General features: G+C 44.9%; 1 protein-coding gene across 5 annotated transcripts in view; it reads left to right on the forward strand.

The window, feature by feature from the left end:
* Positions 1 to 3,411: 3,411 nt before the first annotated feature.
* Positions 3,412 to 18,602, forward strand: part of RTEL1 (regulator of telomere elongation helicase 1) — a 54,297-nt gene continuing 39,106 nt past the window's right edge. For all 5 annotated transcript variants that reach the window (XM_071572681.1, XM_071572683.1, XM_071572684.1 and 2 more), the window contains exons 1-14: positions 3,412 to 3,440; positions 4,116 to 4,232; positions 6,452 to 6,650; positions 8,077 to 8,170; positions 9,049 to 9,130; positions 9,713 to 9,773; positions 10,021 to 10,096; positions 10,257 to 10,341; positions 11,453 to 11,518; positions 13,140 to 13,293; positions 13,629 to 13,667; positions 14,316 to 14,394; positions 15,065 to 15,162; positions 16,382 to 16,437. In XM_071572681.1, coding sequence (XP_071428782.1) covers positions 4,131 to 4,232; positions 6,452 to 6,650; positions 8,077 to 8,170; positions 9,049 to 9,130; positions 9,713 to 9,773; positions 10,021 to 10,096; positions 10,257 to 10,341; positions 11,453 to 11,518; positions 13,140 to 13,293; positions 13,629 to 13,667; positions 14,316 to 14,394; positions 15,065 to 15,162; positions 16,382 to 16,437 — 1,191 coding nt within the window. In that variant the 5' untranslated portion in view covers positions 3,412 to 3,440; positions 4,116 to 4,130. The remainder of the gene's footprint in view (positions 3,441 to 4,115; positions 4,233 to 6,451; positions 6,651 to 8,076; positions 8,171 to 9,048; positions 9,131 to 9,712; positions 9,774 to 10,020; positions 10,097 to 10,256; positions 10,342 to 11,452; positions 11,519 to 13,139; positions 13,294 to 13,628; positions 13,668 to 14,315; positions 14,395 to 15,064; positions 15,163 to 16,381; positions 16,438 to 18,602) is intronic.

Genomic DNA, 18,602 nt, shown 5'->3' on the forward strand with positions numbered 1-18,602 from the left:
GGGTGGAAAGCTCTGTTGCTATTTCACAACAGCAAAGAGACAGAAAGACTCTGGATTATCAGGATTCAAAGGAATCAAACAATTTGGGGACGAACAAAAATTTTAGACTGTTGTTATGGGAACCATCACATCTTAGGACATTGACTGGGAATTTCATCTTCTGTCTGATGAGGGAAAATAACCTTCATGCCAACCACAGGAGTTTCATGGCCCTTGAAGCTTTTCTGTCCCATTCCTGGAGATTCCTGCTCATCTGGGAGCACCTGAGATGGATCTGGATCTCATCTGGGAAGAGAGATCTTGCCTGGGCAGCCTCTGAGCAAACAAGACCATTATTCACTTTGCATTTCCTCACAGCATGAGTGTCCTCCTTGCTGGGTCTCTGTGATGTTCAGCCACTTCCCCACAGAGGTTAAGGATCATCTTTCCCAAGGTTTATATTTTGTGCATTTTTTTCTCCTTGAAAAACAATTCATCCAAGATCTTCACCACCCACTAAGGAGCAGGCAGTGGAATGGGCTGGTTCCTTCTGCCTGGGCTGGCAGGGAGAGGCTGGACTGGCACACAACCCACTCTGCTGCTCTGACACATTTTGGAAATCTCCCCTTCCTTTTCCCAAATCCTGCTTTATAAACTCAGGGTCCCTCCTTGGGAGCCAAACACAACAATCCAGTGCAAGACACCACCTTTATTTACCACCCCTGTATCCAGACACAGACACTGCAGCTCCACTAAACCCTCACAATTCTCCCACAACCCCAACAAGAAATAAATGTTTCTCTTTAAACTTACACCCCCCTTGTTTCCCCTGCTCTGTTTTTAGAAGAACCTGATGCAGCGGTGCTGGAGCTGTGGCTGCTCAGCTGGTTAAAACTTGGCTCTAATAATGCCAAGGCCATTGACTGATGCCAAAGGTCACATTTTGTAGATTTTAGGAACACAGTAGTTGTAGATTTTTAGAAAGTTAATATTTCTAACAGTTTAAGTTTAATGCCTTTCTGTCACTACCCCTGTCCCAGAACAGGGAGCTCAAATTCCTTTAGTTAATTAATCTTGTTCAGACTCCTTTCCAAGGTAGAGCTGAAGGATATCAGAGGCCCACAGAATGAAACATAAACACAGGTCAGAGTGACCCAAAAGCCAGAACTGGATGAGCTCCAAGAGACCTTTGTGTGCCTGAGGAAGAGGAGCTGATGAAGACAGAGGGTCTTGACGACCCCAGACCCAATTCCAGGGGTTGGACCAGGGGTGGGACTGGGGCTGGACTGAGAAATGTGTAAAGCAACGATTGGAGGGATCTTATTATAAAAGCCATGGAAACAAGAACTGGGACACATGGATGTCATCCTGTATTCCTGTGGGCTGTGGGCCCTGTGTTATTAAAGGACCTTTACTTTTTATCTTACCCTCCACTAACGTGCTCAGAGTCCTGGTTTTGGGGGGAAGGGCCATTCATGGCATCAGACTTAAGAGCTGGACTCGATGATCCCTGTGGGTCCCTCCCAGCTCAGAACAGTCTGGGAGTCTGGGATTCTGTGGTTCTGCAGGCTGGGCAGGTGAGGTCACTGGTGCAGAGGAGCCTCCAGGAGATGCAGAGCTGGTGCTGACTCATGTTTGCTGCTGGCCTGGGCACTGCTGACTCACCCTCCTCCTCTGGGCTGGGAGCCTTCCAGCCCTTCCCTGCAGAGGAAACTCTGCAAACAGCAGCTCCTAAACAGGGGAAAACAACCCCACCTGGCACCCACTGACACAGCTCTGCCACGGGGGAATGATGCATTTTCAGGAAATAACAACACAGTATTCCATGTATTTATGAGGAGTTTAAACCTTTATTCTCCCCTAAATTATCCAACACTGTCACTTTACAGCCTTTGCCAAGTCATTTCTTTTGCAGATTAACCTTGCATGGGTGGCATCCCATTGAAGGGTTCACAGGGAGAAACAAGGGGAAAACCAGCTGTTATCTTTGTGTGGAGTGCCCTGAGGATCCAAAGGAATGACCCTGAGAGGAGCTCAGTTGGTTAAAACTTGGCTGTAATAACACCAAGGTCGGGGGTTCATCCCCTGTGTGGGCCACTGACTGAAGAGTTGGACTGGAGGGTCCTTGTGGGTCCCTCCCAAGCCAGAACAGTCTGTGAGCTCCACACCCTCCAGCCCATTCCCTACAACTGAACACAGTTTATAATCCAGCCCATTCCCTGTAATTAAAACCAGTTCATGATCCAGGGAAGTTCAGCTCAAGGAATTGAAACAGCAACACTTGTGAGCTCCCCTAACTCAGCACCAAGACACAGAAGGTACCACAGTTTGGGGCCAGAACAGAACACACAGTGTTGAACTTACACAAAGTTTAAGGCCTGTCCTTTTAACACCAGAACTTCCACGCACAAACTGTGCAGCTGGTGAGGGAAAAGTAATTTTAAAGTGTACAATAGAAGCTCCATCCTGTTCTACACCCATGCAGTGACCATCTGACAGCGTGAGACACAGGAATAAAACACAGAGATGTGTGTAAAATATTTTATTTCTGCCTTCTCCCTCATCCAACTCCATAAAATTCAGTTTTTTGCACGATTTTGGGGGTCCAGGTAAACCATGTCTATGCATTTATTAAACCACCTGGGTTTTAGAAACGGAGCAATCCAGGAATCCAGGGCAGTTCATGCACACACGGGTGGATCCAGCCCTGAGCACCCGGAATGCCGAGCCAGGCGCTCCTGGCCGTGCATGGACACACTGGCAGGGGCCTGACGGGTGGGAGCGGCGCGGGGAAGAAGCGCCGGGAACAAAGGAGCGGCCAACACACCCCTGACAACAGAGACCCGTCAGAATTCATTACTGCTTTAACGCAGGAGCTACAAGGCTCGGCGGAAAGCGCCAGAACCCCTCCCACCGCAAGGGCCGAGGGTCTCACAAAGCCTCGGGCCGTGCTCTGCCCCCTCCCCGCCCGGCCCTGCCCACGGCACCGCTTATCCCGCTCATCCCGCGCCGCTAAAAGGGGGAGAAACGCCAGGCCCGGGCGGCCCTAGCACGGGGAACCCCGACAGGGCTGGGAAGCTTTGGAAATGCTGCTTTTGGCGACAGAGCAGCCCATTCCTGCCTCTCCAGGGCCCAACTGCGGCCTCGGCCCCGCGGGACGCGGCTGCGGGACCCTCCGCCTCAACCGGCTGTCAGGGGAGCGCGGCTCGCCGCCCGCAGGTGCGGCAGGGCCCAGAGCCCACCGGGCTCGGGGCGGTCCTGCGCGGGGCCCTCAGAGGAGGCAGCGGCAGCCCCGCGGCCCGGGATCCCCCCGGGACCGGCCCCGGCCCCATCCCCGGCCCGCCATGGCCGCGCCTCATCGGCCGTTCCCACGGCAACGGCGCCGCTCTCGCGAGAGCGCCCGCCGGAAGTGCGCAGAGAACGAGCGGGGCAGCACGTGACGGGGGCGCGGGGATTGCGAAGTGAGTAGCGGGAGGTGCGGGAATGGGAATGGGAATGGGAATGGGAATGGGAATGGGAATAACGTGGGGATGGGAATGGGAATAACGTGGGGATGGGAATGGGAATAGCGTGGGGATGGGAATGGGAATAGCGTGGGGATGGGAATGGGAATGGGAATAGCGTGGGGATGGGAATGGGAATAGCGTGGGGATGGGAATGGGGATAACGCGGGGATGGGGATAACGTGGAGATGGGGAAATGGGAATGGGAAACGGGGAACGTGGGGATGGAGGATGTGGGGATGGGCAGTATGGGAGTCGGGAATGTGGGAATAGGGAATGTGGGGATGGGAATAGGGAATGTGAGGATAGGGAATGTGGGAATGTGGGATAGGGAATGTGGGATGGGGAATGGGGAATGTGGGAGTGGGGAATGTGGGGAAATTCCTCCCTGGGAGGGTGGGCAGGCCCTGGCACAGGTTGCCCAGAGAAGCTGTGGCTGCCCCATCCCTGGGAGTGTCCAAGGCCAGGCTGGACAGGGCTTGGAGCACCCTGGGCTGGTGGGAGGTGCCCCTGCCCATGGCAGGGGGTGGGATGGGATGAGCTTTAAGGTCCTTTCCAGCCCAGCCCACCCCGTGTTGTGCCAGTGACAGCACCGTGACAGCAGAGCCGGTCACAGCCGGGTGTTCCTTGCAGGCTCCTGACGGGACCATGCCCAGGATCACACTGAGAGGCATCACTGTGGATTTCCCCTTCCAGCCCTACCCATGCCAGGAAGCCTACATGGACAAGGTGCTGGAGTGCCTGCAGAAGGTGGGTGGGGGCTGCCTCCCTGGGGCAGCTCTGCCTGGACACCAACTGCCCAGAAGGATTCCTCTAAGGAGAGCTTGTCACAATTCAACTTTCCTTTGTGTTGTCTGTTTTCTGCTTTTTCCAAATTTTCTCTGAGCTTTTATTTGTGTTTTTACTTTGTGGTTATTAAAAACCCTGGATGGCAGGTGACAGAAATGTGGAGAGCATATTCCTGCCTGACTGGGGAAAAGGAAATAAAACTGAGCAATTAGTGCTTGTGTTAATGCACTCTGGCCTTGGCTGTCTGGCATTTCATGGAATCACAGAATCATGAATGATTTGGGTTGGAATGGGCCTTAAAGTTCATCTCATTCCAATGCAGGAGCACCTCCCACCAGCCCAGGGTGCTCCAAGCCCTGTCCAGCCTGGCCTTGGACACTTCCAGGGATGGGGCAGCCACAGCTCCTCTGCCCAAACTGTGCCAGGGCCTGCCCACCCTCCCAGGGGGGAATTTCTTCCCAATATCCAAACCAAACCTATGCAGTGTCAGTGTGAACCCATTTCCCCTTGTCCTGTCACTCCAGGCCCTTGTAAATAGTTTCACTTGTTGAATCCCTTCAGGTCCTGGAAGGGCACAATTAGGTCACCCTGAAGCTTTCTCTTTTCCAGCCTCAAAAATCACAATTCTCTCAGCCTTTCCTCATAGGAGAGGTTTGGTTTTGCCCTGTTAATATTTGTGTAATTTTTTATTTTCTCTACAATGGGATAATGTTAATGAACATCAAATTAGAAAGCTTTATTTTTTACAATAGGTACCTTTTTTCTGGGGTTGATTAACAGATCTCTTGATCCCTGTTGTTCTGAGAGACCAGACAAGCTCATGGTGGAAGCTTTGCCTTTCCATCTGGCTCAGCATTCATTTGTGTCCTGTTGTCTACTTGGTACCTCCTTGCATTAAACTGGAACTATTGTGAGCCCATTTTCTCCATAAACTCTTTTCACATCCTTGAGCTCAGCTGATATTTTTTTTTGCAACTTGTGGTATTGGTGCACACTTTAAAACTGTAACACTCAAGTAGGATGAGGTGTTTTAAGTGCTGGCAAATTTCTCTTCCTAAACCATGTGATGGGTTATAATCCCAATTCTAAAGGAGAGCAGCACTCTGTTACCTCAGAGTCACTCTCTGGGTTGTTTGTTTCAGTAATTTATGATATTTTCTTGTATTTTTTACTATAATATGACCCACTCCTGTTGCTCTAAGAATGGAGAATTGAATTCTTCTAAAAAGGATGATATCTGGCTCTGATTTTTTCATTGGGCCTCATTAGGTTGATTAGAGTGTCCTGCAGGCTGTGCATTGATCATGGCCCTGTGTGTGTGTTCCTTGGTGGGACCTCCCAGCTGGTGTTTGCCCTTTTGCAAAGGGCTGCACCAAGACCTGTTCTGGATGCACCTCCAAATCCCTCATTTATTTCCTTTACTCCTTTCATAGAATCACAGAATGGATTGGGTTGGAAAAGACCTCAGAGATCAGCAAGTCCAACCCTTGATCCAACCCTACTGTGATCACCAGCCCAGGGCACAGAGTGCCACAGTAGGGTTGGATCAAGATGTGGATTCTCACTCAGTGCCACATCCACAGAATCACAGACTCATAGAATGGATTGGGTTGGAAAAGACCTCCGAGATCAGCAAGTCCAACCCTTGATCCAACCCTGCTGTGATCACCAGCCCAGGGCATGGAGTGATCTGGTGATCACAGTGGGGTTGGATCAAGATGTGGATTCTCACTCAGTGCCACATCCACAGAATCACAGACTCATGGAATGGATTGGGTTGGAAAAGACCTCAGAGATCAGCAAGTCCAACCCTTGATCCAACCCTACTGTGATCACCAGCCCAGGGCACTCTGTGCCCTGGGCTGGTGATCACAGTGGGGTTGGATCAAGACGTGGTGGATTCTCACTCAGTGCCACATCCACAGAATCACAGAATCATAGAATGGATTGGGTTGGAAAAGACCTCTGAGATCATCAAGTCCAACCCTTGGTCCAACTCCAGTCCCTTTACCAGATCATGGCACTCAGTGCCACATCCAATCTCAGGTTCAAAACCTCCAGGGATGGGGAATCCACCCCCTCTCTGGGCAGCCCATTCCAGTGCCTGAGCACTCTCTATAAAGCATTTTTTTCTGATATATTTTTCTCTGATTCTTTTCTCTCTTCTCCCTCCATTAAAGAAGGTGAATGGCATTCTGGAGAGCCCCACAGGCACGGGGAAGACGCTTTGCCTGCTCTGTTCCACCCTGGCATGGCGGGAGCACTTCAGGGACACCATCTCGGCACAGAAGGTCGCGCAGCGGATGAAGGGGGGGGAGCTGTTCCCCGACAGACCCGCGTCCTCCTGGGGCACTGCGGCCACCGAGGGTGACGTGCCCAGTGAGTGCCACCCTCTCTGCACCCAGGGGGGTCAGCCAGCACCTGCCTTTACCTGTCCTTTAGAATCACAGAGTCACAGAATGAGCTGGGTTGGAAAAGACCTCAGAGATCATCAAGTCCAACCCTTGATCCAACCCCACTGTGATCACCAGCCCAGGGCACTCTGTGATCACAGTGGGGTTGGATCAAGATGTGGATTCTCACTCGGTGCCACATCCATAGGATCACAGAATCATAGAATGGATTGGGTTGGAAAAGACCTCAGAGATCATCAAGTCCAACCCTTGATCCAACCCCACTGTGATCACCAGCCCAGGGCACTCTGTGCCGTGGGCTGGTGATCACACTGGGGTTGGATCAAGATGTGGATTCTCACTCAGTGCCACATCCATAGAATCACAGAATCATAGAATGGATTGGGTTGGAAAAGACCTCTGAGATCATCAAGTCCAACCCTTGGTCCAACTCCAGTCCCTTTACCAGATCATGGCACTCAGTGCCACGGCCAATCTCAGTTTAAAAACCTCCAGGGATGGGGAATCCACCCCTCCTCTGGGCAGCCCATTCCAATGCCTGAGCACTCTCTGTGTAAAGAATTTCTTTCTGATATCCAATCTAAATCTCCCCAGGCAGAGCTTAAGCCCCTCTTGTTCTGCTGTTGGTTACCTGAGAGAAGAGACCAATCCCTACCTGGGTCCAACATCCCTTCAGGCAGTTGTAAAGAGTGATAAGGTGTCCCCTGAGCCTCCTCTTCTCCAGGCTGAACACCCCCAGCTCCCTCAGCCTCTCCCCACAGCACCTGTGCTCCAGTCCCTTCTCCAGCCTTGTTGCTCTTCTCTTCTCAGTTGGGTTGGAAGAGACCTCTGAGATCATCAAGTCCAACCCTTGATCCAACCTCACTGTGATCACCAGCCCAGGGCACAGAGTGCCCTGGGCTGGTGATCACAGTGGGGTTGGATCAAGACATGTTGGATTCTCTGTCCCTGGAGGTGTTTCAGAGGCCACTCAGTGCCACATCCACTCCCTTCTCCAGCCTCATTGCTCTTCTCTGGCCCCCTCCAGCCCCTCAATCTCTTTCCTAAACTGAGGGGCCCAGAACTAAACACAACACTCAAGGTGTGGCCTCACCACCTAATAAATAGGTAATTACAGAAGTCACTGAGCTGTTGTTGAGCAGCTCAAGCATAGTTTCACCATTTTGTAGATTTTCAGCATGTTTTCCATAGTTTTAGTTTTCCTTAGAGAATTAGAAACTCATTTAGCTCATTTTGTGTGTGTGAGAATTGTTAGATGACAAAATTTCCTGCTGTCCCTACAAGGCAAACTGTTACCATAGTACCAGCTGGGAAAAAGAGGCTAAGAATATCCCAGGTTCTTCTTTCCCTGCTCATAATGGTTTTCTGCTTTTTTTCCTCTTCTTTGGCAGCTTATTACACTGACATTCCAAAAATAATTTATGCCTCCAGAACTCACTCTCAACTTACACAAGTCATTAACGAGTTGAAGAACACAGTCTACAGGCAAGTATGATCTAGGATAGTGTTCCTGTTCAAAGAAAAGCTGCAGGAACCCATCTGATGTAGTTACTGTTTGAACTTCTGAATTTATAAAAAACTATCCTCAGAAATGACATTCCCTTACTGTGCATGAACAGAACCTGGATTTCATTGTTGGAGCTGGTTTATTTTAATAACTTCACAGCTTCTCTTATCTCTTTCAATCATAGAATTTTCTGAATTTAATCTGGTTTTGATTCTTTACTTGGCACATTTACTTGTAAAATTACCTTTTTAAATTTCCTTTCTTTATATTTTCCTGGGGTGTTTTTAGCTGTTACCAAGTTCAATTTCCCAGGCTGATGTAAGTCTATGAACTTTGTGGGTTTGTTGTACCACTGCCTGGCACAGCTTTCAGCTGCTGACATGCCAGTGAGTGGCTGGGCTTTTTAGACAGGGAGTAGTCATTTGTTTATATTGTTCTTGTAGAGATGCAACCTTGTAAAAAGCAAGAAAACAACATTGTGAATGTTTGTGGTGCATCAGTTCTGTCACAGCCTTGCTCTGGATGTCACAACCAGCTCAGAATGGCTCGTGGTGGATGACAGGCCCCAGCTGACTGGGCTGAACTGTCACAACAGAGCCCAGATTTTGTGATGGGTGGTGTAAAATACTGCTGTGACTTCCTGCTGCTGCTTATTAACACCCTCTGCTGCCACAGAAATGCACTGCCAGAAAGTCAAATAACGTACAGGCTGATTTGTTTTGGTTCTGACCCTTGTTTTGGGCTCATCTGTTTCTCCTGAATCTTTCAGTTATGATATACTGAATCTAGGCATTTAAAACTGTTCTTCTCTCTTGCCTTATTTTTGACACCAGTTTTGTGTATCCTGTTTGAACAGGCCAAAGATTTGTGTGTTGGGATCCAGAGAGCAGCTTTGCATCCATCCTGAAGTGAGGCAACAGGAGAGCAACCACATGCAGGTGAGGTCAGAGCCCAGAGAGGATGTGCAGGGAGAACGTGCAGCTTTTTTGTCATCTGTGTGTCATTCTTCACTCTGACATTGTTTGACTACTGGGGGCTGTAGGGAAACACAACAGTTGTAAATGTGTCTTGGGGAACTTTTAGTGTCAGTTCTGTGAGTGCAAAATGTCATTCTGAGTCTCTGGTGGTATTTTCCATCCAGGGAGGGATCACAGATGTCACTGTGTAGAACATGACAGTTAATATTTTCTGCTTTACTTTCTGACCTGCCTTTTAAGTGTTTGTCAAGAGAGATAATAATTTAAAGGTAGTGCTTCAGTTCTTGATTTACATGCTATTTTTACAATGTTAAGGATCAATGTTTTCATTGAAAAGTATTAATGGCAAAATACAGCAAAATTTTCTCTGAGCATCTGAGTGTTCTGTCCTGCAAAAAAAGAGAGCCTGACTTGTATTGTGGACAGAGGGACAGGAGATTTTAAAACTGAAGAACTGTGATTAGCATTTATTCATTAGTGGGTGTAAAGAAAACTGTTTGAGCAGCTGTGCCACTCTGGGCTGAAACAGACCTTGTCTTCCAGATCTACATGTGCCGAATGAAGGTGATGACTCGTGCTTGTCACTTCTACAACAATGTGGAAGGTGAGTCTGGCTCCCCTTTACTTCACTTGGAAGCCAAGCCCCATTTTTTGGAGAGGGAGAGGTTTGCCAGGCAGGCAGAGAGGTTTGGAAGAGTTGGCAGAATAAACCTGTGTGTGTGTTTTGCTCTGTGTTACTTGACTGTCTTTCAGGACTGAAATTTAGTGGATGAGTGTGATGATCAGAGTGACAACAAATCTTTGTGTGATGCCTTTATCTAAACTGGTGGTTTTAATGTCATGTTTTACAGAAAAGAGTACAGATAAAAAACTGATTCAATCCATGATGGATATTGAAGATTTAGTTAAAAATGGAAGCAAGCACAGGTGAGTGATCCCCTCTGACCTTCCTCCCCCTGACTTGGGAAATTAAAACCAGTTTTCTGGTCACTTTTATTAATACTTTTGTATATCATAGTTCATGAATGTTGAATCACTCTTAATATTTCTGCAGGAATTATAGTTTGTATTACTTTTTTTTCAACAGAGCTTGTCCTTATTATCTCTCTCGAAGCCTGAAGCAGCAAGCAGACATTATTTTTATGCCTTACAACTATTTATTAGATCCAAAGGTAACACATGTCTTTGCTTTTAAATGCAATTGTGCTTCTGTTTGTCTTCCATTGGTTTTCAGTGGATGAGCTGTGAAAAATGATGCTTGGCAAGTGGGTGTATTATGTGGGTACTTCACAACTGATCAAACCCCAGCTCAGGTTCAGAACCCACAGAGGGGGCCATTTTGGGCTTTTCCCTGTAAATTCTTTCCACATTTAATTTTTTCCCCTTTGTTTGAGATCTTTCTGTTCTTATAGAATTAGTTTTGTAGAATGTGGTGCCCTTCTGGCTGGGGATATTCTCCTCCTGGACACAAATCTTCAGTCACACAGAGTATTTTTATATGTATTCTGAGACATTTTAATTTCTGCAGCACCTGTGTGGTTTCTGGAATAAGGAAACTTCAGGGGAGATGGGACATATCCCTTGGAAATAATTACAGGCTTTGTGTACAAAACTGTTGTGATAAGTTGTCCATATTTTCTGGATAGAAAATGAAACCTTTGAATACTCTGTTGAGGAAACAAATGTGCTGACATCTTCATGCAATTTGGAGTAATTCATTAAGTACAGCAAAAACCAGACTACACTCCACTGCTGCAGAGAGACCAAATGTTTAACAAATTAAAAACTAAATTTAAAAAATGCCTTAGGCATCATAAGCACAGAAACTCTGTGTGAAATGAAGTCACCTGATGTGCTGGTGGGTGGTGTTTTCAGAGCATCCACTTCTTGCAAAGACAACACCAGCATAAATTTGTGAAGACAAGACAAATGCTCTGCTTCACACCCCACTCCTATTGCCAGAAATAGTGACTGACATTAATGCTGTTTAACTTGTGCATGCCACTGTGGTACATCTGGGTTTCTTTGTTTATAACAAGTTGTAACCTCTGTAGACTTTTAGATGATGCATTTGAGCACTTTCATTTCCAGAGAAAGTGATTCAGTGGTTTCTGTATTGAGTAGCCACAGCCATTACTTGCTGCTTCTTCCAAAGAAAAACCAACACAGCTTCAAAATGCACGAAAACCCAAATCTATCTCATCACCCACTTTCCCAGCCAGTCAGATTAATATTTCTCAGTGGCCTTTCAGTCCATTCCCTTGTTGTCTTCCTTGCCTTTAGAGTCGGAAGGCTCACAACTTGGACTTGAAGGGGACTGTGGTAATCCTGGATGAAGCTCACAATGTGGTGAGTTGTTCTGCTCTCCTGCCATTGATCCAAAGAGGAAAACAGACCCGTGCCCTGTTAAACAGTCTGTACTCAGATGTGTGTTGTTGATACTCATGGACATTTCTTGTTCCCATGGCAGTTAAAAGTTTGTCATTTAATTAACAGCCCTTTGACTCTGCTGATTTTTTACAAGGTGATAGTTTCTTTCTGAAAGGGACATCTCCACTTTTATGAGGTGCTTATTTTTTTGGAGAATTCTCTTCCAGGCTCTAAGAAATCATGGAAGATCCATTTTTGAAGCTCAGCTGCATCAGCTCCCCCAAGTGCACTAGAGGGCAAACATGACTCTTGTAATACTTCCATGTCTTCACTAATAGAGGAAAACAAGAAAAAACCAACAGTGCAGCATTATGAGCTCTTCTTTTAGCTGGCTCAGAACTTCTTCCCTTTGCCTAAATGATGAAATGCAAAGGGACATTTGAGATATGTCCCTTTTTCTGCCACATGAGCAGCCTCCCAGTGGGATTTCTGCTGCACAGCTGTGGATCCTGCTCTGACTGTGTGTCCTTTCAGGAAACAGCCACGGGAGGGTCTGCTGTGCCTCACCAGAGGCTGTTGCGTGGCTGCATCCAGGATGTGCTCCTTTCATCAGAAATCTGCTTTTCTCTTGAAAAATGGATGGAAATCCAGACATAGTTGTTTAGGGTCTGGATTTTTGCCCCCTTTGTAGTGTTTAAAAAGGAGTAATTGATGCCTGCACGCAAAAATTAACCAGAACAACAGCTTGTTTTGCAACAGTTCTCTAATGGAAGTGCCTCTTCCAGGTTAATATGTGGAAACTTAGTGATTACTCTGAAATAAAATTGATTCTGATTAGATTGTTTACACATGCAGCTGGCTCAGCATATTTTTTTTATAAATTCACAGATATTGTAGTCAAAATTTTCTATAGGGTTGGCTTTACTATTTGTCTTCATTCCTCAGGAAAAATGTTTTTTTTTGTGAATGAAAATTTCTGGCAAAACAGTGTCTGACTTAATTTTCAAAGTCAGAGGGAGTTTTCTCAAATTTTCCCATTACAAGTCTTTAAACCATTCCTTCTTTTTTAATAGAAAGTTATTGTGTTTCCTTCCTTTCTTAATAGTGTTTATTCTGCCATACATTTTGGCCCAAGTTTTACAAAGGAATAATACACATTTTTAGGTGTCTTTTTGGTTTTGTTTTCTTTTTCATGGCCTCCCTTCCCTTTATTCTGCACACCCTCATCTCTGCACAGTGAAGAAGGACAAGGGCCAGGGATACAAATATTTCCTAAGAGTGTGAGAGGGGCCAGAAGGAGCTTTTTTGAAGGACAAACTGATTCTCTAAGTATAAAAACAACTTCCTGTTTGAACAGTTTGTTGTCATATAATTGCTGTATGTAGAATGTGAATAATGTGAAAGAGGCAGAATCTGTTCTACATTTCAGAAGAAAAGCAAAAAGTCAGAGTCATCAGGTGCTTATAAAATGTCCTTTGGCCTGAGCTGGAGATCAGAAATGAAATCAAACCTGGTCACCTGGACTGTGTCAGCTCTGAAAGTGCCTGAGCAAACAGCAGATGGAACACTGAGAATAATTCTTCCATTCCTTGCATTTTAGGAGAAGTTGTGTGAGGAGTCCTCCTCTTTTGACCTGACTCCCTATGACTTGGCCTCAGCACTCGAGGCCATCGGGGTCATCCTGGAAGAACAAGCCCAGGTGGTTCAGCAGAATGAGATCAACGCTGAGTTCAACGTGGAGTTGGCCCCTTCAGGTGTGTTGGCACCCACAAATCCCTGTTTCTATGGGATTACTCAGTGCCACTACCAAGAACTGGAAAATAACTTTGGGGGAACGTTTCTGGGAAATTTACACTCTGATGGGTAGATAAATTATTGTTAATTAGTAATAGTTGCCAGACATGGGGAGATTTGATCAAACCAATGTGACTTGAGGGGTCATGGCAAACACCAGTGAGGGGAAGAGGGAAGATGCCTTTCCATACACACAGCTGGAGGTTCACAGTCATCATTTCTGAAAAGGCATGAGGAAACTGGGAATGAGATAGGCATGAAACAACCTCTCTGAAATCTTTCCTTTCTTCAACAGGATTGAACATGGGACTCGAAGATATAGCAAAGATCAAGAGTAAGGTTATATCTTGTGTTGTTGAGAGTTGTTGTTAAAACAGGTTCAAGAGGTCAGCAACTATAAATCAAGCTCATGTAGCATTTCCATAGACCCCACTCCTAACTGAGACATTCATAGAAGTTTAAGTTGTCTGGCTTGTTCCAAGAATTTTGTTAAGTGTTTAGTTAATTTTTTCTCAAGAAGAGAGATTTGGCAGATGAATGTGTTGCTTCCTTCCTTGCTAGAAACTCCCTTCTTTTCTGATGTTGTCTGTGGGCTGGAATTCCATTAGTTGCATCATCCAGCTGGAAGGACATGATGCTACCTTAAATTAACAGCAAGAGCTTGAAATGCCTCATGTTTACAAAGCATTTCCAAGAACAACCTTCCCTGTCTGTAAAGAAGAGTTAACATTTAGCTGATGACTTAAGCTTCATCTAGGAATTGAGATCATGGAAGTGCTTAGAGTTGAATATGAATATTTAAAGATAACATTTAGGAAAGTGGGTTTGATATTTTGATTTGTTTACAGACTCAAGAGAACAGCTGGGCTGCTGTCTTTGGTAACAGGTTTTGTAATAAAGTACCTTTGAAAAAGAGCCTTAGATCTGTCCCAGAAGTGAGTTTCTGTGCACCATGACTCTTTTATTCTTGATTCTTTTAAAGAAATACTTCTCCTACTAGAAAGTGCTATTGATGCAGTGGAGCTGCCACCAAATGGTAATGGAGTCACCAAACAGGGAAGGTAAATTTCTTCTCATTAAAGTGCTTACATGTTAAAAGTACAGCAAATTCTAGACCCAGGTGGAGCTGGGTCAGCTGTTGGGGCTATAGCACTGCTCTTGTTTCTGGGAATGGTATTTATTCAAGGCTTTGGGTTTCCTTAAATCCCCTGTCTGTAATAGGTATTATTTCTGGAGGAACTAATTTTTGAAGTGTTTCTGGAGTAGAAAATCCTCTACTGTGTGAATGCTTTGGGTGTTCTGAGCTGGAAGAAGCAGCTCACTGTGCTCCATCCAATTTCATGTCACGATTTGAGCACAGCTACCAGTGCTGCAGTGACCTGCCTGAGGCACCTCAGAGCTCTGCAAGTCTATTTCTAAACTAATGCCTGTTGTACATTGTAAAAGTAATCCTGGAAAAGCCATGCAAATCTGCTTCTAAATTAGTACCTATTGTATGTTGGAGAGAAGTCCTGGGAAATGGGAGTGATGAGGTCAGTGTGCTTTCTGTCACTTTGATATTATTTGCTCTCTTTATAAGCAAATAGTTATTCCTGTAAATTTTTCTTTCTCACGGAGACAGGAACATGTTTTGCTGTTGATGGTGAAATTGTATAAAAGAGTTACAGTAATTGTGTCCATGTGATACTTTACGGTGTTTACCCATTTCTGTTTTTTCTTTGTAAATTGCAGCTACATCTTTGATCTGTTTGCAAAAGCCCAAATAACATTCCAGACCAAATCCTTCCTCTTGGAGTCACTGGAGCAGATTTTACAGTATCTTTCAGGCCGTGAGTGTATAAAGTTGTTAATTGTTTCATTCAGACTTTCTCTTCAGTGTAGGGGATTGGAAGTTTACCTTGTTAAGGGAGAGGAAGAAAAAGGTTTCTTTGTTTAGAATTAAATGAAAAGGCTTTTAAAAGCTAAAATCTGACTGTGAGGACTTGTGTTTTTATTGAGACTTGTCCAGAGTCCTCTGCTTGGAAACATGTTTGATTTCTGTTCGTGTTAACTAATTTTAAGAACCACTTTGTGTCAAACCTGAGCATGTGCCAACAGGTGTGTTTGCATCCCTAGAGGATCTTTGCACACACACAATTTTTCTCCAAAGCCAGTTGGATTGGGGGGTGAAGCTTGTTAAGATTTGCTGGTGCCACTTTTAATGTCTCAAGTTCTTCCCTGGGTGTGGAGTTAAGAAACAGAAATGCTGGGAATCACATAATGTGGGTTTTTTTCCTTGATTTAACAAGCTTCTGTTCTAATGTCTCTCAGCATGTTGTTCTACATTTGCCCTTCTGGAAAGAAAATTTTGCAATTTTTACATGTGTTAAGAAAATGATTTAGTTCTGACCAGCAGAAAAAGCACTGAAGAGGCTGGAACAGGCTCAGTTTGCAAGTGGACAACACACCTTCCTTTTTCCTTCCCCTGCATCCTTCTCCTTTAGGCTCTTTGCACTCTTGGCAGGTGCATCTGTTGATCTTTTCTGCTGTCAAATCCCCCCATCCATGTATTTCATGTGCTCCTTTTCCTGCCTCTCCAATCACTGTTCCAAGCACTCTAGAGGTGATGGGAGGGACTATTTGTAGCTGTACCAAAGGATCTTAGCAAGGTTTTTCTCAGCAAAGGTTCATTTTCTCTCTGCACAACAGACTAGCCAGTTTTCTATTCTTTTTTCCATGAGACTAATGTAAGTTCTGTGAACTTTTGAGAAGTAACCAAATAGTTTAAACGTGCTTGTCTTGGTTTTGTTTAGCTCTTCTGCAGTTTTTAATCTAGAGGAGCTTTAAGAAGTTTATGTAGTTTTCTGAGATGACAATTTCCCAGCAGTGCCAGTTTTATGTTTCTCTTTGCATCCTGAATAATGAAGAGAAACTTGAAATAATTAGTTTGTTTCAGATGATATTTTTATGTCTTTGTATTCAGAGTGTTGGGCCATTCAGGTAAGATGTGGATATAACAAGAGGATGTAAGTTTGTGCTGTAAGAGTAATTATGTGTTTCTCTCTCCAGGTACTGGGATGTTCATCAACACCTCTGGATTGCATAAGGTCTCAGATATTATCCAGGTAAGTAATTAATGTGTTTTCTATAAACATCTGAAAGATAGAAAAGTTGGTTTAAAGGTTGTGGGAAGGCACTGGATCCATTTTATTCCTGATGTGCAGTGGTGCAGGTCTGTAGTTTTTGAAGACAGAGCTGCTGCCTGGTGGGAGGATCTTGGTTTTTACACAAGTTGTTCTTTTGCAGTTCTGGCCTCCCTTTTTGGAGATGTTGGATTTAAATTTGCCTGAGTTCAGCCTCCACAAGGTGGAGCTGAGTTACTGAGCTCTTTGCTTTCCAGCAACAGTGTTTGAGAATATGAGACCTCATGAAATAACAGGAAAAAAAAACAAACACAAGATAATTTAACTGTATTTTTGAAAATTTAATTATTAACTTAAGAGATCTCTAAAACAAAAGTCTTTTCAGTGCCACAGGAACTGAATGTGACACTTGTGGGTACCCACATAATGCTTTCAGAACTGGACTTGCAGTACTTTGACTATGAAAATCCTGAGCCCCCTAAAATTAGGAGGTGCAGTTTGCCAGTGGCCTGTCCAACATTTTTGCCCAAAAGGGCACCAGAGAATAACACTCCATTTAAAACTAAAAATGAAGAAACACATTCAAAATGTGCAGACCTGCATGATGAGGACAAGTTACCTGGCTGTGTTTTGAGAGGCCCTGGTAGGTTTGCAGGACTGAGCTCTGCAGGGATGGATGTTTGGGGGGGTGTTTGCAGTGGCAGGCACAGGATCTCATTTTTATAGCAGTGGTAAAACCTTTATGGATATTCTGCTGCAGTAACAGCAGTTTGTGTCCACTGGTACAAATGGTTTATACTGGGCTGTGATGTCACTGTTGTTATGAGAGGAGGGTGAGGTTATACCTCATTTAAATTGGGGTGCAAAGCAGAGAGGTGAGAAAATGCAGAAGCAGAACTGGGTCTGGTGATCCCAGTGACCTTTGGTAGGGCCTGGGGTGACTGTCTGTGGGTGCTCTTCAGGCTGTGGGTAGTGATTTGAATTTGGAAGAGGAAGCTCAGGTGCCTGTTTGGCTGCTGAGCTCATGGGCAGTTCCTGCAAATGACCTGCCAGGGACTGGTTTGCTACCCTGGATTTAGGACAGTTTGTGTTGGTTAAACCCAGTGCTTGCTGCTTGCAGAGCCCTGTCTTTGAGTCTTAATTTGTCACCAGCTTGCTTTTATTAAGTGATGTTTTCTTCTTTTTGAAGAGCACTTACCAAAATCACCATATCTTTGGCTATTTTTCAGAAGTAAATATTTCCAGGAATTGTAATTTTTTTTCCTTTTTTCCGCTGGTGGAAAACATCTTTCTTGTACCAAATAGCTGATATTATTATGAGCTTGGGCAGTTCCTTTTAAATGTCTGAAGAAATTTTGTTTAGAAAAATGACCAGAGGTTTTAAATATTTGAGAACAACAGCTGTTTCCATTGAAGCTGAACTGGAATGTCATATGTTTGAAAGAGCATCATACGTAGTCATGAGACACCACACATGGGAAAGGGGGAAAAGCATAACTGTTGACAGAAACTTTTAATTTAATATTTAGACAATTAGATATGATTAAAACTTTGATTGTTTTTCTGGTGTTGGGTATCACTGGTGACATTTTAAACTAAAGGAGTTCAGAAAGTTCTTTTACTCTCAGTTGTGGCTCTGATTGTGTTTGTTTATCCACAGAGTCATGAACAGTGGGAATATAATACTGTCATCTGTATAGTTTGAATAAATTTAGATATTGGCTTGAATTTTGGAACAGTGAGAGACCCATGTGGTTAGCAGGAATAGCCTGTAAAAACCTTATTTATTCAAGATTCTCTTGAGAGATGAGATATATTTATATATTTATATAGAAATATAAAGGAGAGCTTATTTAGCAGGGAGGTATATTTAAGGTTATCACAGCAGTAACATTTGTGGAGATACTTCTCAGTGCAAAAATACATTTGGGATTTTGCTGGAAGCAAAAATCAAAACTGTGTATGTATCAGAAATATGTGGCCAGCAGGACCAGGGAGGGGATTGTTCCTCTGTACTGGGCTTGGGGAGGCCTCACTCAGGTCTGTCCAGTTCCAAACCTCTCCTGGCAAGAAGGACATTGAGAGCCTGGGTTGTGTCCAGAGAAGGGAATGGAGCTGGGAAGGGGTCTGGAGTCTGATGGGGAGCA

The sequence above is a fragment of the Pithys albifrons genome, chromosome 18, assembly GCF_047495875.1.
Source record: "Pithys albifrons albifrons isolate INPA30051 chromosome 18, PitAlb_v1, whole genome shotgun sequence".
Taxonomy (NCBI): domain Eukaryota; kingdom Metazoa; phylum Chordata; class Aves; order Passeriformes; family Thamnophilidae; genus Pithys; species Pithys albifrons.